Source organism: Cyprinodon tularosa, unplaced genomic scaffold (assembly GCF_016077235.1).
Source record: "Cyprinodon tularosa strain WSP-4 unplaced genomic scaffold, ASM1607723v1 ctg170, whole genome shotgun sequence".
Taxonomy (NCBI): Eukaryota; Metazoa; Chordata; class Actinopteri; order Cyprinodontiformes; family Cyprinodontidae; genus Cyprinodon; species Cyprinodon tularosa.
Genome location: NW_024038532.1, coordinates 907087 through 928713, shown reverse-complemented (window position 1 = coordinate 928713; position 21627 = coordinate 907087). Strand labels below are relative to the sequence as shown.

The following is a 21627-nucleotide window of genomic DNA, read 5'->3' as shown; positions in this document are numbered from 1 at the left end:
CACTTTGAAGCAAAATGCTAGGAAACTGGAGAGAAAATATCGCTCCACAGGCCTGCGAGAGTCCTTCCTAGTCTGGAAAAATGGTTTACTGCTGTATAAGAGGACTCTTTGTAAAGCAAGAGCAGCATACTTCTCCTCATTAATAGAGGAGAATAAGAATAATCCTAGATTTCTATTAACAAGTTTGCGATCACTTCCACCATAATGAACTTTTTGAAGAGTTTCAGTCTGGCTTTAGAGCTCATCATAGCACTGAAACAGCTCTGGTGAAAGTCACTAATGATATTCTCATGGCCTCAGATAATGGACTTGTATCTGTGCTCGTCCTGTTGGATCTCAGTGCTGCATTTGATACAGTTGACCATAATATTCTTTTAGAAAGACTTGAATATTTTGTTGGAATTAAAGGAACAGCACTAGACTGGTTTAAATCTTATCTATCTGATCGAATTCAGTTTGTTCATGTTAATGATAGATCTTCAACACGCTCAAAGGTTACCTGTGGAGTACCACAGGGATCAGTGCTAGGACCAATTCTCTTTACTTTATACATGCTCCCAATTGGTAGAGTTATTAGACAGCATGGGATTAATTTCCACTGTTATGCTGATGATACCCAGCTATATCTGTCTATAAATCCAGGTGAAGCTTACCCATTACATAGATTACAGGCATGTCTTGAAGACATAAAAACCTGGATGACTCTTAACTTTCTGCTCCTGATGCAGACAAAACAGAAGTTATAGTCTTTGGACCAGAGTCTCTGAAAAAGAAACTGATTAGCCAGTCACTTCATTTGGATGGGATTAAACTGATTTCAGATAATAAAGTAAAAAATCTTGGTGTTATTTTTGATCAGGACCTGTCATTTAAATCCCATATCAAAGAGGTTTCTAGAATGTCCTTCTTTCATCTGAGGAACATTGCAAAAATTAGAAATATCCTGTCCAGGGGTGATGCTGAGAAACTAGTCCATGCATTTGTTACTTCAAGGCTGGACTATTGTAATTCTTTACTATCAGGAAGTCCACAAACTGTAGTTAAAAGCCTTCGGCTGATCCAAAATGCTGCAGCCAGAGTTCTGATGAAAATTAAAAAGAGAGATCATATCTCTCCTATCCTGGCTTCTCTTCATTGGCTTCCTGTTAAATCAAGAATAGAATTTAAAATCCTCCTTCTCACATATAAAGCCTTAAATGGCCAAGCTCCATCTTATATCAGAGATCTGATTGTTCCTTATGTTCCTAACAGAGCACTTCGCTCTCAATCTGCAGGTTTACTAGTGGCTCCTAGAATTTCTAAAAGTAGAATGGGAGGCAGATCTTTTAGTTCTCAGGCTCCTCTCCTGTGGAACCAACTACCAGTTTTAGTCCGTGAGGCAGACACCCTGTCTACTTTTAAGGCTAGGCTTAAAACTTTCCTTTTTGATAACGCTTATAGTTAGAGTGGCTCAGGTTATCCTGAGCTATCTCTATAGTTATGCTGCTATAGGCTTAGACTTTTGGAGGACATAGGGACCCCTTTTTCATCATTCTGCTTCATTCTCTCTCTGTTCTCCTATTCTGCAGAATCTGTTAGTTCAATCTCTAACATTTTCCTCAGAGTAGCTTTGCCTCGTCTGTTCCTGTTTGGCTGTGACGTCATCCTGGAAAGAAACATCAGCTGTGCTGCTTCCATCAACACCCTTGTTTATAGATGTTGGAGATCGGCTTGTTTTCCAGTGTGGTCCTGTTTCTCTGACCGTGACTGAGTGGAAGTGCTCTCTTCGTCCTCTGGAATGGGAGCTGGCTCGGAGCTCGTCTGCCTGGCTGTGTGTTTCCTGGACGGGGCCGCCTTTTATATCTGCTTTTTGTGTCTCTGCTTCCGTCTCCTTGAACCCCAGTCGGCCTCGGCAGATGGCCGCTCACGCTGAGCCTGGTTCTGCTGGAGGTTTCTTCCTGTTAAAAGGGAGTTTTTCCTCTCCACTGTCGCTACAAGCATGCTTAGTGTGAGGGGATTGTATTTGAGTCAATGAGTCAATGCAATCAACTGGTCTTCCTTAGATAGAAAACTTTGTATCAATTTGACTGTATGATCTGGTTGAACTGTAAAGTGCCTTGAGATGACATGTGTTGTGAATTTGGCGCTATATAAATAAACTGAATTGAATTGAATTGAATTGTATGGAAGGGAGTCTCTAGATACCTGGAACCAAGCACCTCTAGTTGTTTATGAGAGTGCACTTGTGCATGGAAAGTTTATCCAAAAGAAAAAGGCTCAAAAAATGCTTGTGCAATCAATTTTCTTTAGATAAAAAACTTTGAACCAATCTGACAGTATGATCTGGTTGAATTGTCTTGGGAATTGCCACTATATACACTAACCGGCCACTTTATTAGGTACCCCATGCTAGTAACGGATTGGACCCCCTTTTGCCTTCAGAACTGCCTCAATTCTTCGTGGCATAGATTCAACAAGGTGCTGGAAGCATTCAATTCAATTCAATTCAGTTTATTTATATAGCGCCAAATTCACAACACGTCATCTCAAGGCACTTTACAGTTCAACCAGATCATACAGTCAAATTGATACAAAGTTTTCTGTCTAAGGAAAACCAGTTGATTGCATTGACTCATTGACTCAAATACAATCCCTCACACTAAGCATGCTTGTAGCGACAGTGGAGAGGAAAAACTCCCTTTTAACAGGAAGAAACCTCCAGCAGAACCAGGCTCAGCGTGAGCGGCCATCTGCCGAGGCCGACTGGGGTTCAAGGAGACGGAAGCAGAGACACAAAAAGCAGATATAAAAGGCGGCCCCGTCCAGGAAACACACAGCCAGGCAGACGAGCTCCGAGCCAGCTCCCATTCCAGAGGACGAAGAGAGCACTTCCACTCAGTCACGGTCAGAGAAACAGGACCACACTGGAAAACAAGCCGATCTCCAACATCTATAAACAAGGGTGTTGATGGAAGCAGCACAGCTGATGTTTCTTTCCAGGATGACGTCACAGCCAAACAGGAACAGACGAGGCAAAGCTACTCTGAGGAAAATGTTAGAGATTGAACTAACAGATTCTGCAGAATAGGAGAACAGAGAGAGAATGAAGCAGAATGATGAAATGGGGGTCCCTATGTCCTCCAAAAGTCTAAGCCTATAGCAGCAGAACTATAGAGATAGCTCAGGATAACCTGAGCCACTCTAACTATAAGCTTTATCAAAAAGCAACGTTTTAAGCCTAGCCTTAAAAGTAGACAGGGTGTCTGCCTCACGGACTAAAACTGGTAGTTGGTTCCACAGGAGAGGAGCCTGATAACTAAAAGATCTGCCTCCCATTCTACTTTTAGAAATTCTAGGAACCACTAGTAAACCTGCAGATTGAGAGCGAAGTGCTCTGTTAGGAACATAAGGAACAATCAGATCTCTGATATAAGATGGAGCTTGGCCATTTAAGGCTTTATATGTGAGAAGGAGGATTTTAAATTCTATTCTTGATTTAACAGGAAGCCAATGAAGAGAAGCCAGGATAGGCGAGATATGATCTCTCTTTTTAATTTTCATCAGAACTCTGGCTGCAGCATTTTGGATCAGCTGAAGGCTTTTAACTACAGTTTGTGGACTTCCTGATAGTAAAGAATTACAATAGTCCAGCCTTGAAGTAACAAATGAATGGACTAGTTTCTCAGCATCACCCCTGGACAGGATATTTCTAATTTTTGCAATGTTCCTCAGATGAAAGAAGGATATTCTAGAAACCTCTTTGATATGGGATTTAAATGACAGGTCCTGATCAAAAATAACACCAAGATTTTTTACTTTATCTGAAATCAGTTTAATCCCATCCAAATGAAGTGACTGGCTAATCAGCTTCTTTTTCAGAGACTCTGGTCCAAAGACTATAACTTCTGTTTTGTCTGCATTTAGGAGCAGAAAGTTAAGAGTCATCCAGATTTTTATGTCTTCAAGACATGCCTGTAATCTATGTAATGGGTAAGCTTCACCTGGATTTATAGACAGATATAGCTGGGTATCATCAGCATAACAGTGGAAATTAATCCCATGCTGTCTAATAACTCTACCAATTGGGAGCATGTATAAAGTAAAGAGAATTGGTCCTAGCACTGATCCCTGTGGTACTCCACAGGTAACCTGTGAGCGTGTTGAAGATCTATCATTAACATGAACAAACTGAATTCGATCAGATAGATAAGATTTAAACCAGTCTAGTGCTGTTCCTTTAATTCCAACAAAATATTAAAGTCTTTCTAAAAGAATATTATGGTCAACTGTATCAAATGCAGCACTGAGATCCAACAGGACGAGCACAGATACAAGTCCATTATCTGAGGCCATGAGAATATCATTAGTGACTTTCACCAGAGCTGTTTCAGTGCTATGATGAGCTCTAAAGCCAGACTGAAACTCTTCAAAAAGTTCATTATGGTTTAAGTGATCGCAAACTTGTTTGGCAACTACTTTCTCAAGAATTTTGGAAAAGAAAGGAAGATTGGATATAGGTCTATAATTAACCAAGTCATCTGGGTCAAGAGACGGTTTCTTAAGCAGAGGTTTAATTACAGCAACCTTAAAAGCTTTAGGTACATATCCCTGTAACAGAGATAGATTAATCACATCTAAAATGGAGGAGGAGATCAAAGGGAATACCTCCTTAAATAACCTGGTTGGAACTGGATCTAACATACAAGTTGAAGGCTTAGATGAAGACAATAATTTTGCTTATTCAGAAAGTTCAACTGGATCAAAGCAGTCTAAACCCAGTTCAGATTCCATGACTACCTCAGGTACAATCGCGGATAGAGGAGTGCTTATGATCTTATTTTTAATAAGATCAATCTTATTTATAAAGAATCCCATAAAATCATTGCTGCTAAGAGCAGCTCAGGGAGTTTGGTCCATATTGACATGATGGCATCACACAGTTGCCGCAGATTTGTCGGCTGCACATCCATGATGCGAATCTCCCGTTCCACCACATCCCAAAGATGCTCTATTGGATTGAGATCTGGTGACTGTGGAGGCCATTTGAGTACAGTGAACTCATTGTCATGTTCAAGAAACCAGTCTGAGATGATTCCAGCTTTATGACATGGCGCATTATCCTGCTGAAAGTAGCCATCAGAAGTTGGGTACATTGTGGTCATAAAGGGATGGACATGGTCAGCAACAATACTCAGGTAGGCTGTGGCGTTGCAACGATGCTCAATTGGTACCAAGGGGCCCAAAGAGTGACAAGAAAATATTCCCCACACCATGACACCACCACCACCAGCCTGAACCGTCGATACAAGGCAGGATGGATCCATGCTTTCATGTTGTAGACGCCAAATTCTGACCCTACCATCCGAATGTCACAGCAGAAATCGTGACTCATCAGACCAGGCAACGTTTTTCCAATCTTCTATTGTCAAATTTCGATGAGCTTGTGCAAATTGTAGCCTCAGTTTCCTGTTCTTAGCTGAAAGGAGTGGCACCCGGTGTGGTCTTCTGCTGCTGTAGCCCATCTGCCTCAAAGTTCGACGTACTGTGCGTTCAGAGATGCTCTTCTGCCCACCTTGGTTGTAACGGGTGGTTATTTGAGTCACTGTTGCCCTTCTATCAGCTCCAACCAGTCTGGCCATTCTCCTCTGACCTCTGGCATCAACAAGGCATTTCCGCCCACAGAACTGCCGCTCACTTGATGTTTTTTCTTTTTTGGACCATTCTCTGTAAACCCTAGAGATGGTTGTGTGTGAAAATCCCAGTAGATCAGCAGTTTCTGAAATACTCAGACCAGCCCTTCTGGCACCAACAATCATGCCACGTTCAAAGTCACTCAAATCACCTTTCTTCCCCATACTGATGCTCGGTTTGAACTGCAGGAGATTGTCTTGACCATGTCTACATGCCTTAATGCACTGAGTTGCCGCCATGTGATTGGCTGCTTAGAAATTAAGTGTTAACGAGCAGTTGGATAGGTGTACCTAATAAAGTGGCCAGTGAGTGTATTTATGGCAGACTGAACAAAGGGCAGGACTAACGAGCTGATAAGGTGCAGGTGTGAGTTGGGCTGACGAGAAAGCCAAGGGAAAAGAAAACACAAGGGGGCAACAGAGGACAAGCGTTCTTTTCCTCCGCTGCGCAATGTCTGCGCCATCTTTGTTATTAGTCGCTTTGCTTACGCTTTGTGAGGAGAGCTTTCCAGGCAAAGCATTCTGGGATATATCTTCCTCTTCTGATGCCTTTGTATTCTTCTCATACACTTCGTAGACACTTTTTTCTCTTACGACCCTCTGCCTTTTTCAACGAACCGCGGTGAGAAAGGTGAGCTTCAACCACTGTCAACCACGTAAACATATCATCAGAATGATTGACAGTTAGAAGGACCACTTATTTAGATGATCCACCTGGAAATAAAACATCATCTTCTATACCTTTAAAGCCTACCTGTAACTACTGGGAAATAATATTCAATTAGGGGCTGAATACAAACACATTTCACCTTAAGATATGAGGGAAAAATACTGTTGAGAACCAAATTTAATTTCTTTTCTATTTTAAGGTTATACTTTCTGTGATGCGGTCTATCACACATGATGTATATAAACTATAAACCTTTGTTTGTTATATCATCAAATGTGTAAATAGCTTTGTAAAGCCCTGAATACTTTTCAGAGTGTCTGTATGCTGCTGAATTCAGAGATTCTGTGACTTCCAGAGCTCCCTGACCTGTCATCAAGTCAGTCTCCTTTGGCACCAGCAGTCGTGAACCCCTCCAGATTTAGATTCAGAAGCCAATCTTATGACACGGCCCATTCACCAGCGGCGCAGCGGGCTCCTTTATTTATCTGTGTACAATGCAGGGCTGCATGCTCCTGCAGAGGACAGCGTGTTTGTGTGCTCCTCTTCCTAACAACGGAGAAGGGAGTTTGCTGCCAAGCTATGATCATGTCGTCTTGGCAACATGATGCTGAGCACCAGTTGATGCGGTTGGAATGACAATGTGCACTATTGCACCACATTTAGTGGAAACTAAATGTGCAAAACATTGCAGTCAAGGAAGGTATTTGGACAGTTACTGATTTTTTTAACTTCTGAACTGTATCAAGGGTGCAATGATTAAACTGTAAAAAAAAAAATCTGTATTTGTTTTTGTTTTTTATACTGACAGACTCAAATATAGACGTTCCCCTCAATATTATACAAATACATAACATTTTAAGTTGGATATCTGACATCAGTTCTTAGAGAAATGTCTATTTTTTTCTAATGGTTTAAGTAAAGTCAACTGAAAGTTGTATATAATAAAATTGTTTTCCTCTCATTTAAAAGGCTCCATTTATTCTTGGAGTAGGTTAAAAATGAGGGGATTATCAGTTCTAATTAGAGTAGACACACTAATAAGGTCATTAAGGCTATTAGCGGAATGATTAAGGAGGGATGAGCGTCAAAACATCTTCAAAAAACAAGAGAGGAAGTCCAGGTTACTTATACTAACTGACTGTGAATAACCTCAACCACATCCATAGATTTCCTGTGAGATGTAGTGGGAAAAAAGAATTCAACTATTCACCGCAGTTTAATAAACGGAGATCGATGGATTTCTCTCAGTCTGCACTTTATTTTCATATCTTTGCAAAGAGAGAACAGTTCATCGTACAGCCCTTCTGTATTCAGCCCTGTTCTGTCTGGGCACACTGCAAAAACGATCTAGAAAGAAGTAAAAAAATTCTTAAATTAGGCGTATTTAGCCTTATTTTGAGCAGTTAAATTAGATTATTTGCCAATGGAATTAGTATTTTTACTCGTCAAATAAGAAAATCAGATAATATTCACTTGAAATAAGACAATAAAATAGTTTTTTTCTTATTTTAAATGTTAATTGTCTTGTTCCATTGGCAAAGTGTCTCACTTACCTCCTCAATTCAAGAAAATTTGCACTTATTTTAAGAAAAAAATGACTTATTGAGATTTCTTTTTTATGCAGTGCAGAGTATGTTCCCTTTACTTACAACAATGGAAAGTAGTCAGAGTCAAAAAAAATTTATTAAATTAAAAAAAATTTGGTTAAACAGTAACATGTTATGAATAAGCCTTGAGAAAGAATCTGGCTTGTTTTGGGAAGATTTTGGGAAGAAGCTATGCCTGTACTTTACCAAATTTCCTTTGGGACAATAAAGTTAATCTTATCTTACCAATAGGGTTGTCAAAAGTATCGATACTCAAAAAAGTATCGATACTGAAATGTTGTATCCGGATACAATACTCATTTTAAAAAGTATAGATACAGCCATCTAAATTGCAGAACGGTGGAAAATTAACTTTCAGAACACTGTGTGATTGAATAATTCTGTGCATTTTTCAGTTTCAGACTTTTTTTGTAAGAGGTTCAGCTGCAGAGATTTTTTTTGTTTAACCGGTTTGGCTAGTGTCATTGTTATGTCTGCAAAACATAGCCAATGTCATGAAACGGTGTTGGTTTGGAGGACCCAAATGCAGAGGCCAGTAGGCAGAGGTGAATTTAAGTGGGTTTATTAAGGTTCACAGGTACTGAGGCAGGAATCAAAATCCAACAGAAAATAGCAAACGCACCAGAACCAAGGAGACATCAGGGGTAAACCAAAACTCTAGGAGCCAGGGAGACATGAGGAAGGCAGGCAGATGTTAGACGAGGATCCAGCAAACAGGAACTGAAGAGGGAGGCTTTTAAAGGAGACAGAGACAAAGAGAGGGCTAACGAGGGAATTGAAAACAGGTGAGGGCAGAACAGAAAACAGAGCTAGGGAAAGAGGACACAAGGGGGCAGCAGAGGACAACAAATTGAAAACCAAGAAAAACAGGAACTAACAAACCAAGACGGAGACGAAGGAACACTTAATTTTAATTTTAAGTTTTTTTATCAAGCTTGCTTAATATTTTGCACAGCATACAACCCCAAAATATTATTTTTATTGTTTTTTTTTATTTATTTCTTCTATTTTTCTTAGTTATGAAAATATTTCTGTTGAATTTTAAAATCTTTGTTTTCATTCTTGTGGTATCGAAAAGGGTATCGAGTATCGAATATTTTACTTAGTATCGGTATCGAGCTGAAAAGTTTAGTATCGTGACAACCCTACTTAATACAAACATTCATACGCATTGTGTGGCCTTGCAGGTGAGACAGACTGAGTGAAAACTTTTATAGTGAGTAAATAGGATAAATGAATATATCAAATAAGAGAAATCAAAATTTTCCGACCACAGGGATTAGATGTAGTCTACCCGTTTTCAATAGGGTTAACGTTGGTGGAGAGATTGCTGAAGTTTAATCTAAGCTTTATGTAATTATATCCAACCGTGTCCATGATTGAAAACACATGTTTAAACTGGACATTGATCCCAAAAATAATTCAACACATCAGACTGATGGTGAAGCAGTCCCACATTATGATAATACCAATACTATGCTTTAAAGTTGTCTTTTCATGACTCACCCAAAAAAATCCTGCCAGTCACTTTAATCTTTCTCTCAACAGAACAGAAAGAAAGTTCAAGATGGCCTTTTTTGTTGGAACAATAGAATAGAATAGAAAATCCTTTTATAATGGGGAAATTCTGGTGTTTACAGCAGCAACAAGATAATAGAAGGTAGAAACTGTGCAAAATCAACCTGAATGTAACATCTTATTGAGGTTGTTGGGAACAGTGGTGGTTCTAGAGTCTTCCAGCTGCTGGGAGGAAGGATCTGTGATAACGCTCCCTGGTGCATTTAAGGTGCAGCAGTCTGTCACTGAAGGAGCTGTCCAGTTCAGCACCAGCTTCATGCATGGGGGGAGACATTATCCATCATTTATTTAGGATCCTTTTGTTTCTCACCTTCGGCACTGAGTCCAGAGGGCTTCCAATCGCAGAGCTGGCCTTCCTGATCAGCTTATCCAGCCGCTTTCTTTCAGCTATCATGTCAAACCAGATAAAACTGGTGCCATTGTGGTTTATAACAGTTTAGGACGCATGGAGCCTTGGTTGTTTCTGGATTGTTTATGAACATTGTAACTTATTTTAAAGTAGAGGAAACCCAGAATAAAGAGCTGGAATTCATTAAGGTGTGCTGAATCTGCAGTTGTTTGGAACAGCTAACATGCACAGACCTACACGTCTGCTTTACTGTTTCATCCTGACTACTGTTTTTCTTCTTGTTTACCTGTTCAGGTTCAAGCCACCGATGCAGACCAGGGAGAAAATGGACGGGTTCTATACCGGATCCTCACTGGTGAGTCCGTCAATGGAAACCAACCTAAATTTACCTAAAACCTCCTTTTTAATACTTTTAATACTTCCTGCTAGGGGTGGACCGGTTCACAAAATCCACGGTTCGGTTTGATTCACGGTTTCGTGGTCACGGTTTTCGGTTCGGTTCGATTCGGTATATGTTGATTATTACACCGAAATCCCATAAAAATTTATAAATTAATGAAAAAATCCCCCAAAAAATAATGTATTTTAAATATTTTAAATGATCCGCGGAAACCCTGGATTATTTCCGTATGTTTTGCTGCTTTGAATTTAATCATCTGGCGCATGCTCTCTACGATCTACAAGGGACTCGGAGCGGACGGGAGCCTCAGTGGAGGCTGTAGGCTTTGCTTTGAGCAGGCGGTCTGGAGCGCAGCGGAGCGGAGTATGTGGGATCTCGGGGTTAGCATGACATGTTGGTCATGTTGCTGTTAGCATAAACAAAACGTGTTGCACAATGCTTGCACACTTTTGCACTTTTATCCACAACTTTCTTTCCGCCGTCATCGTAGGTCACTCTAAATGCAAAGGGGTCCCATACAGCAGACCTATAAAATGCTGCTGGCGCGTCTTCCAACTCCTGTTCTTTCCCACTCGCCATACCCACACAATTCTCCACAACAGCTGATTTTTTCCTGCTACACCCGGCTACGCTGCTTCGCTTCTTCTTTTTCTTGTTTACTACTGGTGGTTGGCTTTGGTCGCAGTACCGCCACCTTCTGCTCTGGAGTTGACACGCTTTGCCAATGAGAAAAAGGAGCAGCGCATGAACCGAACACAACACACGCGAACCGAACCGAGACAGTCGAACCGAACGGTTCGGACGGTTTACATAAATCGTCCCATCCCTACTTCCTGCACTGCATTGAAAATTTAAAAAATATTGTATCCATAGGCGTATGACAAAATGTCTTTTTGTAAAATATTAGGAATTTGAAAATTAAAATTAATTAACACAACTTATAGAGCTGATTTGGAGAAACAAAAATACCACTAATAGTCTTACAAAACCGTTTTTATATAAAAAGTGCAAAAAAACAAGTGCCTTTTTTATCAACCAATCATCCATATGTGTCCACCCATCACTTTATACATCCATACACCTGTCAGTGCACTTCTCGATCTGTTTTTAGTGGATTTTGTTTGAAGCCTTTAAATGTTTTAAGCCAGAGGTCTTCAACAGGGGGTCCGTGACCCCTAGAGGGTTTGGTTGATTCATTTTTTTTTAAATATTCCCTCCTGAATTGAAATGTCTTTAAATCCACATTAACATGAATTCAACAGACTGTAGTAAACAGATAAATGGAGGCAGAAGCTGTCTTTCAGTCATCAATGCACACATTCAGCAACACACAGGAGCTCTTTCAAACCTGGGCACCGTTTCATTCACAACACCTGTCCCATCAACCAGGAATCAGAATCAGAAATACTTTAATAATCCCAGGGAGAAATTACTTTCCTTACATTACTCAATCTGTAATAGAGTGACTGTAGGACCAAGTTGATATAACACAATTTCATACAATATATATATAATTAGGGGGTCCCCGCTCCATCTTGTCATCAGTTTGGGGTCCTTGGCCTGGAAAACGTTGAAGACCCCTGTTTTAAACTTTTTGAAGGATCTAAACTGGTTCAAACTTGCACTCGAAATAATTCTGTCTCTCACACCTTGAGTCCTGAAAAACAATCCCTTTACTGTTATCGTCCAGGTTTAAATAACAGTATCAGTGTCACTTAGGTTAAGGTGCTTTCAAAATGTATTGGAACCTTCTACTACAGCTTTTTATTATAGTTCTAACAACACTGGAAAAACGATCTAGAAAAAAGTAAACATTTCTTAAATTAAGGGTATTTTCCCTTAATTTGAGTAGGTAAATGAGATGATTTGCCAATTTGATGAGTTTTTCTACTTTTAAAATAAGATAATTAGATAAAATGCAATTGAAGTAAGACAAAACTATTGTGTTTTCTTATTTTAAATGTAAATTGTCTTGTTCCATTGACAAAATGTCTCTATTACCGTCTAAATTCAAGAACAAATGCACTTATTTTAAGAAAAAAATGACTGATCTAGATTTTTTTTTTTCCAGTGAAAGAAGTTCTAGAGAAGAACATAAAAATAAAATAAAATTTGTTTCCGACTTCTGGCTGCTTTCTAAAATCTTCAGACTTTCTCTCACCAAAAAAAGAGGAAAAATAATCGTTTGCTTGTTTAAGGAAGTTAGTTTGTGTTGCCAGCAAGTGAAAACAGAAGAACACGGTGAGCCAAGTTCCTTCCAGACCAGTTTCAAAATCTGCAGACAATACTTGCAGCGTTAGCCGCATTAAATATGTCCCACTGGATTTTCTATTCTATTCTATTCTATTCTATTACTACCAGGATAAAACAGTGTGTAAGGAAGTCATTTTCTTAAGCACTGCATAATTTCTTGCATAAGGATTTTGAGAAATAAAACCTTTTGTTAGGTTATTTGAGAGCATGTGTGGGGGAGGGGGTCAAACCCCAATGCTATTATTGGTTAGCCTAACAACCATTAATAAATATAACCAAATAGTTTGAATTATTCCTGGAATAAGAGGTTTCTTTGTGTTTTCCTTGACTCCTGTGTTTGCCTGTGATCGTCACGCCTCTGTGTCACGAACTGTCTAATAATCCCAGGTTCTGTGTTCTGTTTCTGCCTTTATGTTTTGCTTTCTACCTGCATGACACTGAATGTTACGCAAGTCTTTTTCATTCATTATTCAGTATTCACTGTAACCTGATCTTCCAGACAGGTTGCTTGTGTTTAGTTTCTCCGTTTATCACCTCAAAGCTTCTGATGGTCTGTTATTCAGCTTCACTCAGGGATTATATGACAGCCTCTGGCTCTTAGACTGGATGAGGATCAATGTTTAACTCGACAGCACCTGCAGTGAGGATCACGGTGAGAGATCTCCAGCAGCTAGAGATCTGTAGTGAGATTGGTATCTTTGAGCTAACAGGTTTCCTAAATACCTATTGGTGCTTGAGGCTTGGCAGAATGAACCTTTACTAAATCCCTCTGGGACTTACAGTAGAGGAGGTGTGATGCTGTGGGCCTGTTTCCATTTTCTTTTATTCTTAAAGTGTTTTTCATCATAAACACAGAAATTTGACACTATTTCATATAAATCAGAGTCTGAAAATCAGCCTTCAGGGTCTCTAAATGGATGGTGATTTGAAGCTAGGGATCAAATCTCATCACGTACAAAAGAAAAATACCCAAAACAGGTCAGTTACATAGTATATTCTACTTCCAGTATTTATACCGTTCCGTTTAGTTTACTATAAAAGTGGTAAAATGTTCCTGATCTAAGGAAACTGCAGATTGCATTGAGTAACCGATTCACAGCATTCATCCCTCCTGTATGAGGATGCAGCCACAGTTGGTGTCTTTGTGATATCGCTGACTTTGCAGCAATCACTCATTCGAACATGCATGAAGTGACAGGAGAGAGGAAAACTCCCCTTCACAGGAAGAAACCTCCTGCAGAACCACAGCAGACCAGCAATGACCAAGAGTAAATTTTGTAGAAAAGTAAAAGGTTAAAGGTTACAGAGTGTGAGCTTCCTTCCTTTCTTTGCACGGTTGTGTTTGTGGGTCCAGGGAACACCAACAACCTGTTCAGCATCGACAGGCAGACCGGGCTGCTGACCAGAGGGAACAGGTCTTTGGATCGAGAGACCAGCAGCTCCCACGTGTTGGAGGTGGAAGCCTACAACAGTGATGAAGGCAGCCTGCGGAGCTCAGTGAGGGTGAGGAGTTCAGGCAAACAGGCTTTGACATGCAACAGGCCAGTGGTTTATCCTTAATGTGTTTTAAAGGAATAGTACACCCAAAACATGATTAGCCTTCATTTTCTACTCACCCCCATGCTGAACAACACTCTGGAGTACTTTTTTGATATCTCAAATGCATCTGGAGATCTGGGAGGCTTCTTGCTGTCTGCTGACATTCAAATAATGGAGGTCTATGGTGCCCGAGGCAGAAAGGTCCATAAAAGTCCACAAAAAACGTGTCAATATTCCTCCATACTGCTCGTCCAATGTATTCCAAGTGTCCTGAGTGGGTAGCATCCAGAATTTACTCGAAACGAAGTCATTTAGAATGTTTTTAGAGCATAAACAGTAGTGTATAATATTTCCTAAAAGCGCGTTCACGACGCTACGGAAGCCGGCAGACCAAACCAGATGAAAGTGCGCATTCAGCGTCTGCTCTGCCGATAATGCAAGCGTAGAAGAAGAAATGTGCTGTTTACCTGTTCAAAGAAAGAAACAACGAAAGAAAAATGCCTGAGGACTTCAGTGTTGAGGAAGAGCATGAGTTCTTTGCCGAGCTGAATGCGCACTTTCATCTGGTTTGGTCTGCCGCGGTTTCCGTAGCGTCTTGAACTCGCAAAAGCGCTTTCAGGAAATCCTATACACTACTGTTTATGCTCTAAAAACATTCTAAATGACTTCGTTTCGAGTAAATTATGGACGCTACCCACTCAGGACACTTGGAATACATTGGACGAGCAGGATGGAGGAATATTGACACGTTTTTTGTGGACTTTTATGGACCTTTCTGCCTCGGGCACCATAGACCTCCATTATTTGAATGTCAGCAGACAGCAAGAAGCCTCCCAGATCTCCAGATGCATTTGAGATATCAAAAAAGTACTCCAGAGTGTTGTTCAGCATGGGGGTGAGTAGAAAATGAAGGCTAATCATGTTTTGGGTGTACTATTCCTTTAAGCATAGTGAGAAATAATAAGAAAATAATGCTGACCAGGAAGTTTTAAAGATAAACTTTGGCCTATTTCTGATTATTCTTTTCATAAATCTGTTTTTTCCCCCCTATAAACTGGTTTAAAGGTTAAAGCAGCAATTTTGTCACTCAAGTGAAGCATTTATCAACAGCTGTTGTGGTTTTATTACTCTTTAGTCACCTGTTTGCTAAATATCATGTAAATCTTTGCTGGTGCAGAAAGTAGCAGATGTTTCCTCCCACAGGTGATCATTTATGTCGAAGATGCCAACGATGAGGTGCCGGTTTTCACCCAGCAACAGTACAACCGCTTAGGCCTGAGGGAGACTGCAGGAATTGGCACCTCTGTGATTGTAGTGCGAGCCACGGACCCCGATACTGGTGAGTCTGTGCTCACATCTGGCACACCTTAAACAGGAGAGGATGCATTCAGACCCAATGTCATTTAAATGTTTCTGCTGGCTTGTAGAGTATCAACCCTGCCACTAGTGGGTGCTGTTTCATTAGAAAGCAACAAAGCATTTTTGTTTAACCTTGCTGTTTAGCTCAGCTGTGTGAAAACCATGGTGCCGCCTGAAAGTAGCATTTAAAAGTCTTACTTCTTCCACAGTTTCAACTTCCTCTGCTCACTTCCCATTATGTAACGGAGACAATGACGCATCTGGTTATCAAATATTTTCCAAAACATTAATACAAATAATTTTTCTAACAGACACCACGGCAGAGGAAGTTAGAGCGACTGCCTTATTAAAAGAATTTAGGATTAATATTTCAGTGTCATTTACTCAGTGGTGGAAAATAACAAAGTAAATTTACTTGATTAATGTACTAACACTGCAAAAACGATCTAGAAATAAGTAAAATTTTCTTAAATTAAGTGCATTCACTCTGAATTAGAGTAGGTAAATGAGATAGTTTGTCAATGGAATGAGTAATTTTACTCTTAAAATAAGATAATTTGATAAAATGCACTTGAAATAAGACAATGCAATTGTGTTTTCTTATTTTAAGTGTAAATTGTCTTGTTCCTTTGGCAAAATGTCTTTTTTACCTCCTCAATTCAACAACAAATACACTTATTTTAAGAAAAAAATGACTTATCTAGATTTAGATTTTTTGCAGTGTAAGTTTTTTTCTGAGTAATTTTACTTGAGTAATTTTTTTATTTTTTTTTTGGGGGGGGGGGGGGGTATTTATAAACTTCTACTACACTATATTTCTAGGGAGCTGCTAGTTATTTTTTCCTTTTGGCTTAGTTGAGCTTTGTAATCCGCTGTTGCTGTTTTTCATTTCAACATGGCAGATAGCAGCCGTTACACTGGAAAAAATCCAAAGTAACATTTTGCCAATGGAACAAGACAATTTATACTTTAAATTAGAAAACACAATTGCATTGTCTTATTTCAAGTGCATATTATCTAATTATCTGATTTTAAGAGTAAAATTGGTCATTCCGTTGGCAATCTATCTCATTTACCTGCTCAAATTAAGGGTAAATCCACTTAATTTAAGATATTTTTTACCACTTTTTAGATTGTATTTGCAGTGTACACTGCAAAAAATAGAAATCTCAATAAGTTATTTTTTCTTAAAATAAGTGTGTTTTTCGTTGATTTGAGGAGGTAAGTAAGACACTTTGCCAATGGAACAAGACAATTTCCTTTTAAAATAAGAAAAAACAATTTTATCTTCTTATTTCAAGTAAATATTATCTAACTATCTTATTTTAAGAGTGAAAATACTCATTCCATTGGCAAATCATCTTATTTACCTGCTCAAATTAAGGCTAAATATACTTAATTTAAGCAATTTTTTACTTATTTCTGGATTGTTTTTGCAGTGTAGGTCTGAATTTGGACTCCCCTGTTTTAGAGATTTGATGACATTCCACAAAAGTTAAAAACTCAGGGCAGAAATTATTTGTAGTTTATAAATGTTATTAAAGCTTGTTAGTTAAAGTTAGTTGTTGCCATGTGGCTAAGTTGTTCAGTAGGACGAGTTCTCAAATCAGAGCTGTAGTTTCTTTGTGGCAATAGATCCAGCCTTAAACCTTTATTCCATAATGAAAGTGTGAGAATCAAGACTCTCCTGTTTTCTTTTTGTTTGTCTTTTTTTATTCAATTCAATTCCATTCAGCTTATTGACATAGCGCCGGTTCACAACACATGTCATCTCAAGGCACTTTAGGGTTTACCAGATCATCCAGTCAGATTGATTCAAGGTTTTCTGTCTTAGGAAAACCAGTTGATTGCATCAACTCATTTACTCAAAAGCAATCCCTCAAACCAAGCATGCTTGTAGCGACAGTGGAGAGGAAAAACTCCCTTTTAACAGGAAGAAACCTCCAGCAGAACTTTGAGCGGCCATCTGCTGAGGCCGACTGGGGTTCAAGGAGACAGAAGCAGAGATACAGAAAGAAGAAGAAATACAAAAGGCAACTGTAAAAGGCGGCCCCGTCCAGGAAACACACAGCGAGGCAGAGGAGCTCTAAGCCAGCTCCTATGTGATGATGAAGTGAGCACATCCAGCCAGTCACAGTCAGAGAAACAGGACTACACTGAAAAACAGGCGGATCTCCAACATCTATGTCCTCCAGCAGTCTAAGCCTATAGCAGCAGAACTATAGAGATAGCTCAGGATAACCTGAGCCACTCTAACTAGAAGCTTTATCACAAAGAAAAGTTTTAAGCCTAGCTTTAAAAGTAGACAGGGTGTCTGCCTCACGGACTAAAACTGGTAGTTGGTTCCACAGGGTAGGAGCCTGAATAAGAAATAATAATCATAAATACTGGCTTTTTTGTGGGATTTTTATGCTTTGAGTTCTTCCAGGTGGAGCAGAATCTGTAGCAGGTAGTTCTATGCATCAATATATCAGGTGGTTTCTGAAAGCAGGGTTCGTACAACTTTTCCAAAGTCAAGGGGGGGGGGGGTTGTGGTTGGGTTTGAAATGAATACATAAACTAAATCCTATCTTAATTTGTCAGAGCACAACCTAACCAACCAGAGGGTGTCGCAATTCAGTATTATCAGGCGTGGACTTATCAATGCTGTTTTAAGGTCTGGGCCTGGCAATGAATTAAAACTTCGTTTTTCGTTTTGTTTTGTTTTGTTTTTTGGAATGTTGGCGAGGCGGTACCGTGAGTTTGGCGAGGCGCCCTAGTGGTTTCATGGGGGCGGAGTCACTCATAGAAATAGACTGGCAGATCGCAGTCACACATAAGCGAGCAGGTTTCATTTTCGGGCTCTCCAACATTTTATTTCTCCATTTAATAAACACACGATTCAGTAAGATAGGTATTTGTTGCGAAAGAAATAGTTACAATTTCAAGCATTTTCAAGCATTTCATCCAAAATATAAGCACTTTTTTAAACCTTGAAAACACAACGTCAAAATTCAAGCATTTTCAAGGATTTCCAGCACCCGTACGAACCCTGTGAAAGTTACAGGTTCTTTATAATTACTCTGAAAATTAAACAGAATGGTACTGATTCGAAAACTTAATTTGTACTTTTGAATACTTAAGTGAGCATTTCAATACTTAAACTTGAGTAGATGTTTGACTGAGTAACTTTACTTGTAGTGTAGTTGAGTAAGATTTTACTATGGGTATCAACACTCATTCATTCTACTGTTGAGTACTTTGTCCAACACTGCATTTACATCATGAGTTATACTTCCTGTTAGGTGCCTTAATTCTGAATAATTCATCCACCTTTCTGCCTTGTTGTGCAGGTGATGGTGGATCTGTTGCCTACTCCATTGTTTCCGGCTCAGACCGCAAATTCCAAGTGGACGTCAGCACCGGTCTAGTCACCACTGTGGACTACTTAGACTTCGAGACCAAGACCTCCTACCTGATGAACGTGTCGGCCACTGACCAGGCGTCGCCATTCCACCGGGGCTTCTGCACCGTCTACGTCACCCTACTGAACGAGCTGGATGAAGCCGTGGCCTTCTTCTCTGCGGGCTACGAGGCGTCTCTCAGGGAGAACATCGCCACGGGGACGGAAGTGGTTCAGGTTCAGGCGCAGTCAGCCGACAACTTGAACCAGCTGACTTATCGATTCGATCCCGATACATCGCCAGCAGCGTTGGCCCTCTTCAAGATAGACAGCGTCACGGTGAGTGGAGTAAAGTCAACAGATCTGGCATTAAGCATAGTCTTTAGAGGATACACTTAGGTCCAGATATTACAGCAAAATATTTAAATTAAATGTAATAAACTTATACATAAGAGCGTATATATAGTATTTGATGGGCAGAGATATATGATGCTTATCGCTCAAGTAGAAGTATAAATCCTACTGTTTAAAAATACTTTAGTAGAAGTTAGAGGATCACTTAAGCATATTACTCAAGTAAAAGTGTAAAAGTACAATTCTTCAAACTAATTAAAGTATAAAGGAATTTTTTTAAGATTTCTGGATGAAAACTTCCTTAGACTTAGTTTATAACTAATGGTAACAGTGTCACATTTAACTTTGCATCATCTTGAGAAACTATTTATTTTGGTATGTGGTGAACAACAAGTTAGGGCAGCACTGAGTCCAACCACAAAGAAATTAATTATCTGGATGAAATTAATTATTTAGATGGTTTTTATTTTTTTTATTTTTTATACCAACAGGCCATAACTCAAATGAGCTTAATTGAAACAAACTAAAATGTAAGGAGTAGAAAGTAGAGATAATTGCAATATATATATATATATATATATATATATATATATATATATATATATATATATATATATATATATATATATATATATATATATATATATATATATATATATATATATATATTTTTTTATAAAAGAGGTAGAAGTAAAAAGTATAGATAGCCAAAATTTCTACTTAAGTAAGGTAACAAAGTATTTGTATTTTGTTACTTGACACCTGTTGATGGGGGAATAATACTTGTTTTAATGCTATTCAGCCTCTTTTTCTAGGTTATCCCAGAATGAAAACGTCCAACTGTTAGCTCCCTCCAGAAGTCACCTAATTAGTAAATAGACCATAGTTGAGCTAATTAGCTCACATGCTAAAAAATTAATCCTGAACCCAACATGCTTCTGGTGAAACTAGTGGGTGCAGCATCATGCTTTTCTGCAACAGGAAAAGGCTGGTCATAGTGGATGAGGAACATTTGTTCAAGGCTCCCAAAGGAAGCCATCTATGTTAAGAGAGAAAAACCAACTTTAAACAGAGGTGGTGGACCCAGATTCCAGCTCCCAAAAACATACAATTAAATCATAGACATGATCCCTTCCTGATATCACCAAACTGGGGGGTTTGGTGATATCACAGAGGAACGAGGGTCCTACCCGCTCCAGCCGGTGAACAATACCTCCCTAACGACAGACTCTTAACAATCATAGACAGGTTTCAGGTATTACAGGAGACAATCCCCCCCTTAACGGCAATCGCCCCCCTTTAACGACCGACCCTCAGAATCATAGACAGGTTTCAGATATTACAGGCTAACGATGGAACCAAACGACCCATTCATCGGTTACCATTTGCATGTTTCCAAGCGACACAAGGCTTTGTCTATATGAGATTCAATCTCACTGCGGATCCAGACATTTGAATTGAGAAAGCTTCCTGGAGAGGTGGAGAAACGTCTTAAAATCTTGGAAACCAAGTCCAGTGGATATTTTTTTGAATTTTTACGGAATGACTATGACCTGGATGACTGAGAACCTTCATCAGCATAGCTCCCAAAGACTGAGGCAGAGGTTCTCCTCCCAGCAGGAACATAGCATAGCAGGGACAGGCACCTAGTAAACCTACCGAGCAATAATTGGTTGGAAAGGCATTGAAAAGATGACATGATTTATGTCCAAACGACGTCGACATTTGGTTGAAAAGTGAAAAGCCGCAATTTTCATCCATGCATCCGTACATTTTCTGTCACTCTTATCCCAGTTGGGGTCGCAAGGGGTGCTGGTACCTATCTCCCGCTTTCAACGGGCGAGAGGCGGGGTCCATCCTGGACAAGGTCGCCAGTCCATCACAGGGCAACACAAACAGGACAAACAGACATTCACACCTAAGGAGAATTTAGAGAAAGCAGTTAACCTAATATTCATGTTTTGGGGCTGTGTGAGGAAGCCAGAGTACCCGGAGAGAACCCACACATGCTCAGGGAGAACATACAAACTCCATGCAGAAAGAGCCCAGCTTGGCAATTGAACCCGGAACCTTCTTGCTGCAAGGCAGCAGTGTTACCCACTCACTGCATTTTAATTAAAACGTCTACCCACTGCCCCAATGAGCTTTTCAGATCATTAAAAAACATTAAAAAACCCTAGTATTTTTGGACTAAAGTGGGACAAAATCAGACCGACCAAACACAGCCCAGTTTGCAACAACTATTTGTGGACTAAATCCAGACTATGACGGATCGACCAGATTTAGTTTAAAAACCAACATCTTAATGACATCTGGTGTTAGGGGGAAGTATGGATCTTAGGCCCCGTCCACACGAAGTCAAAACGAACACGAAACGCTAATATTTTCCAGAACGTTTGTCTTAAAGACGGAGACGTAAAATAAATGTGATCGACCACACAAATACATGAAAACGCTGCAAAATGTA

The 21627-nt window shown here is 39.6% G+C and overlaps 1 protein-coding gene across 1 annotated transcript in view; it reads left to right on the top strand.

Moving 5' to 3' along the window:
- cdh23 (cadherin-related 23) overlaps window positions 1-21627 on the top strand; it is a 240909-nt gene that overhangs the window by 105051 nt on the left and 114231 nt on the right. The window contains exons 19-22 of the mRNA XM_038281401.1: window positions 10168-10228; window positions 13881-14029; window positions 15269-15404; window positions 18757-19145. Coding sequence (XP_038137329.1) covers window positions 10168-10228; window positions 13881-14029; window positions 15269-15404; window positions 18757-19145 — 735 coding nt within the window. The remainder of the gene's footprint in view (window positions 1-10167; window positions 10229-13880; window positions 14030-15268; window positions 15405-18756; window positions 19146-21627) is intronic.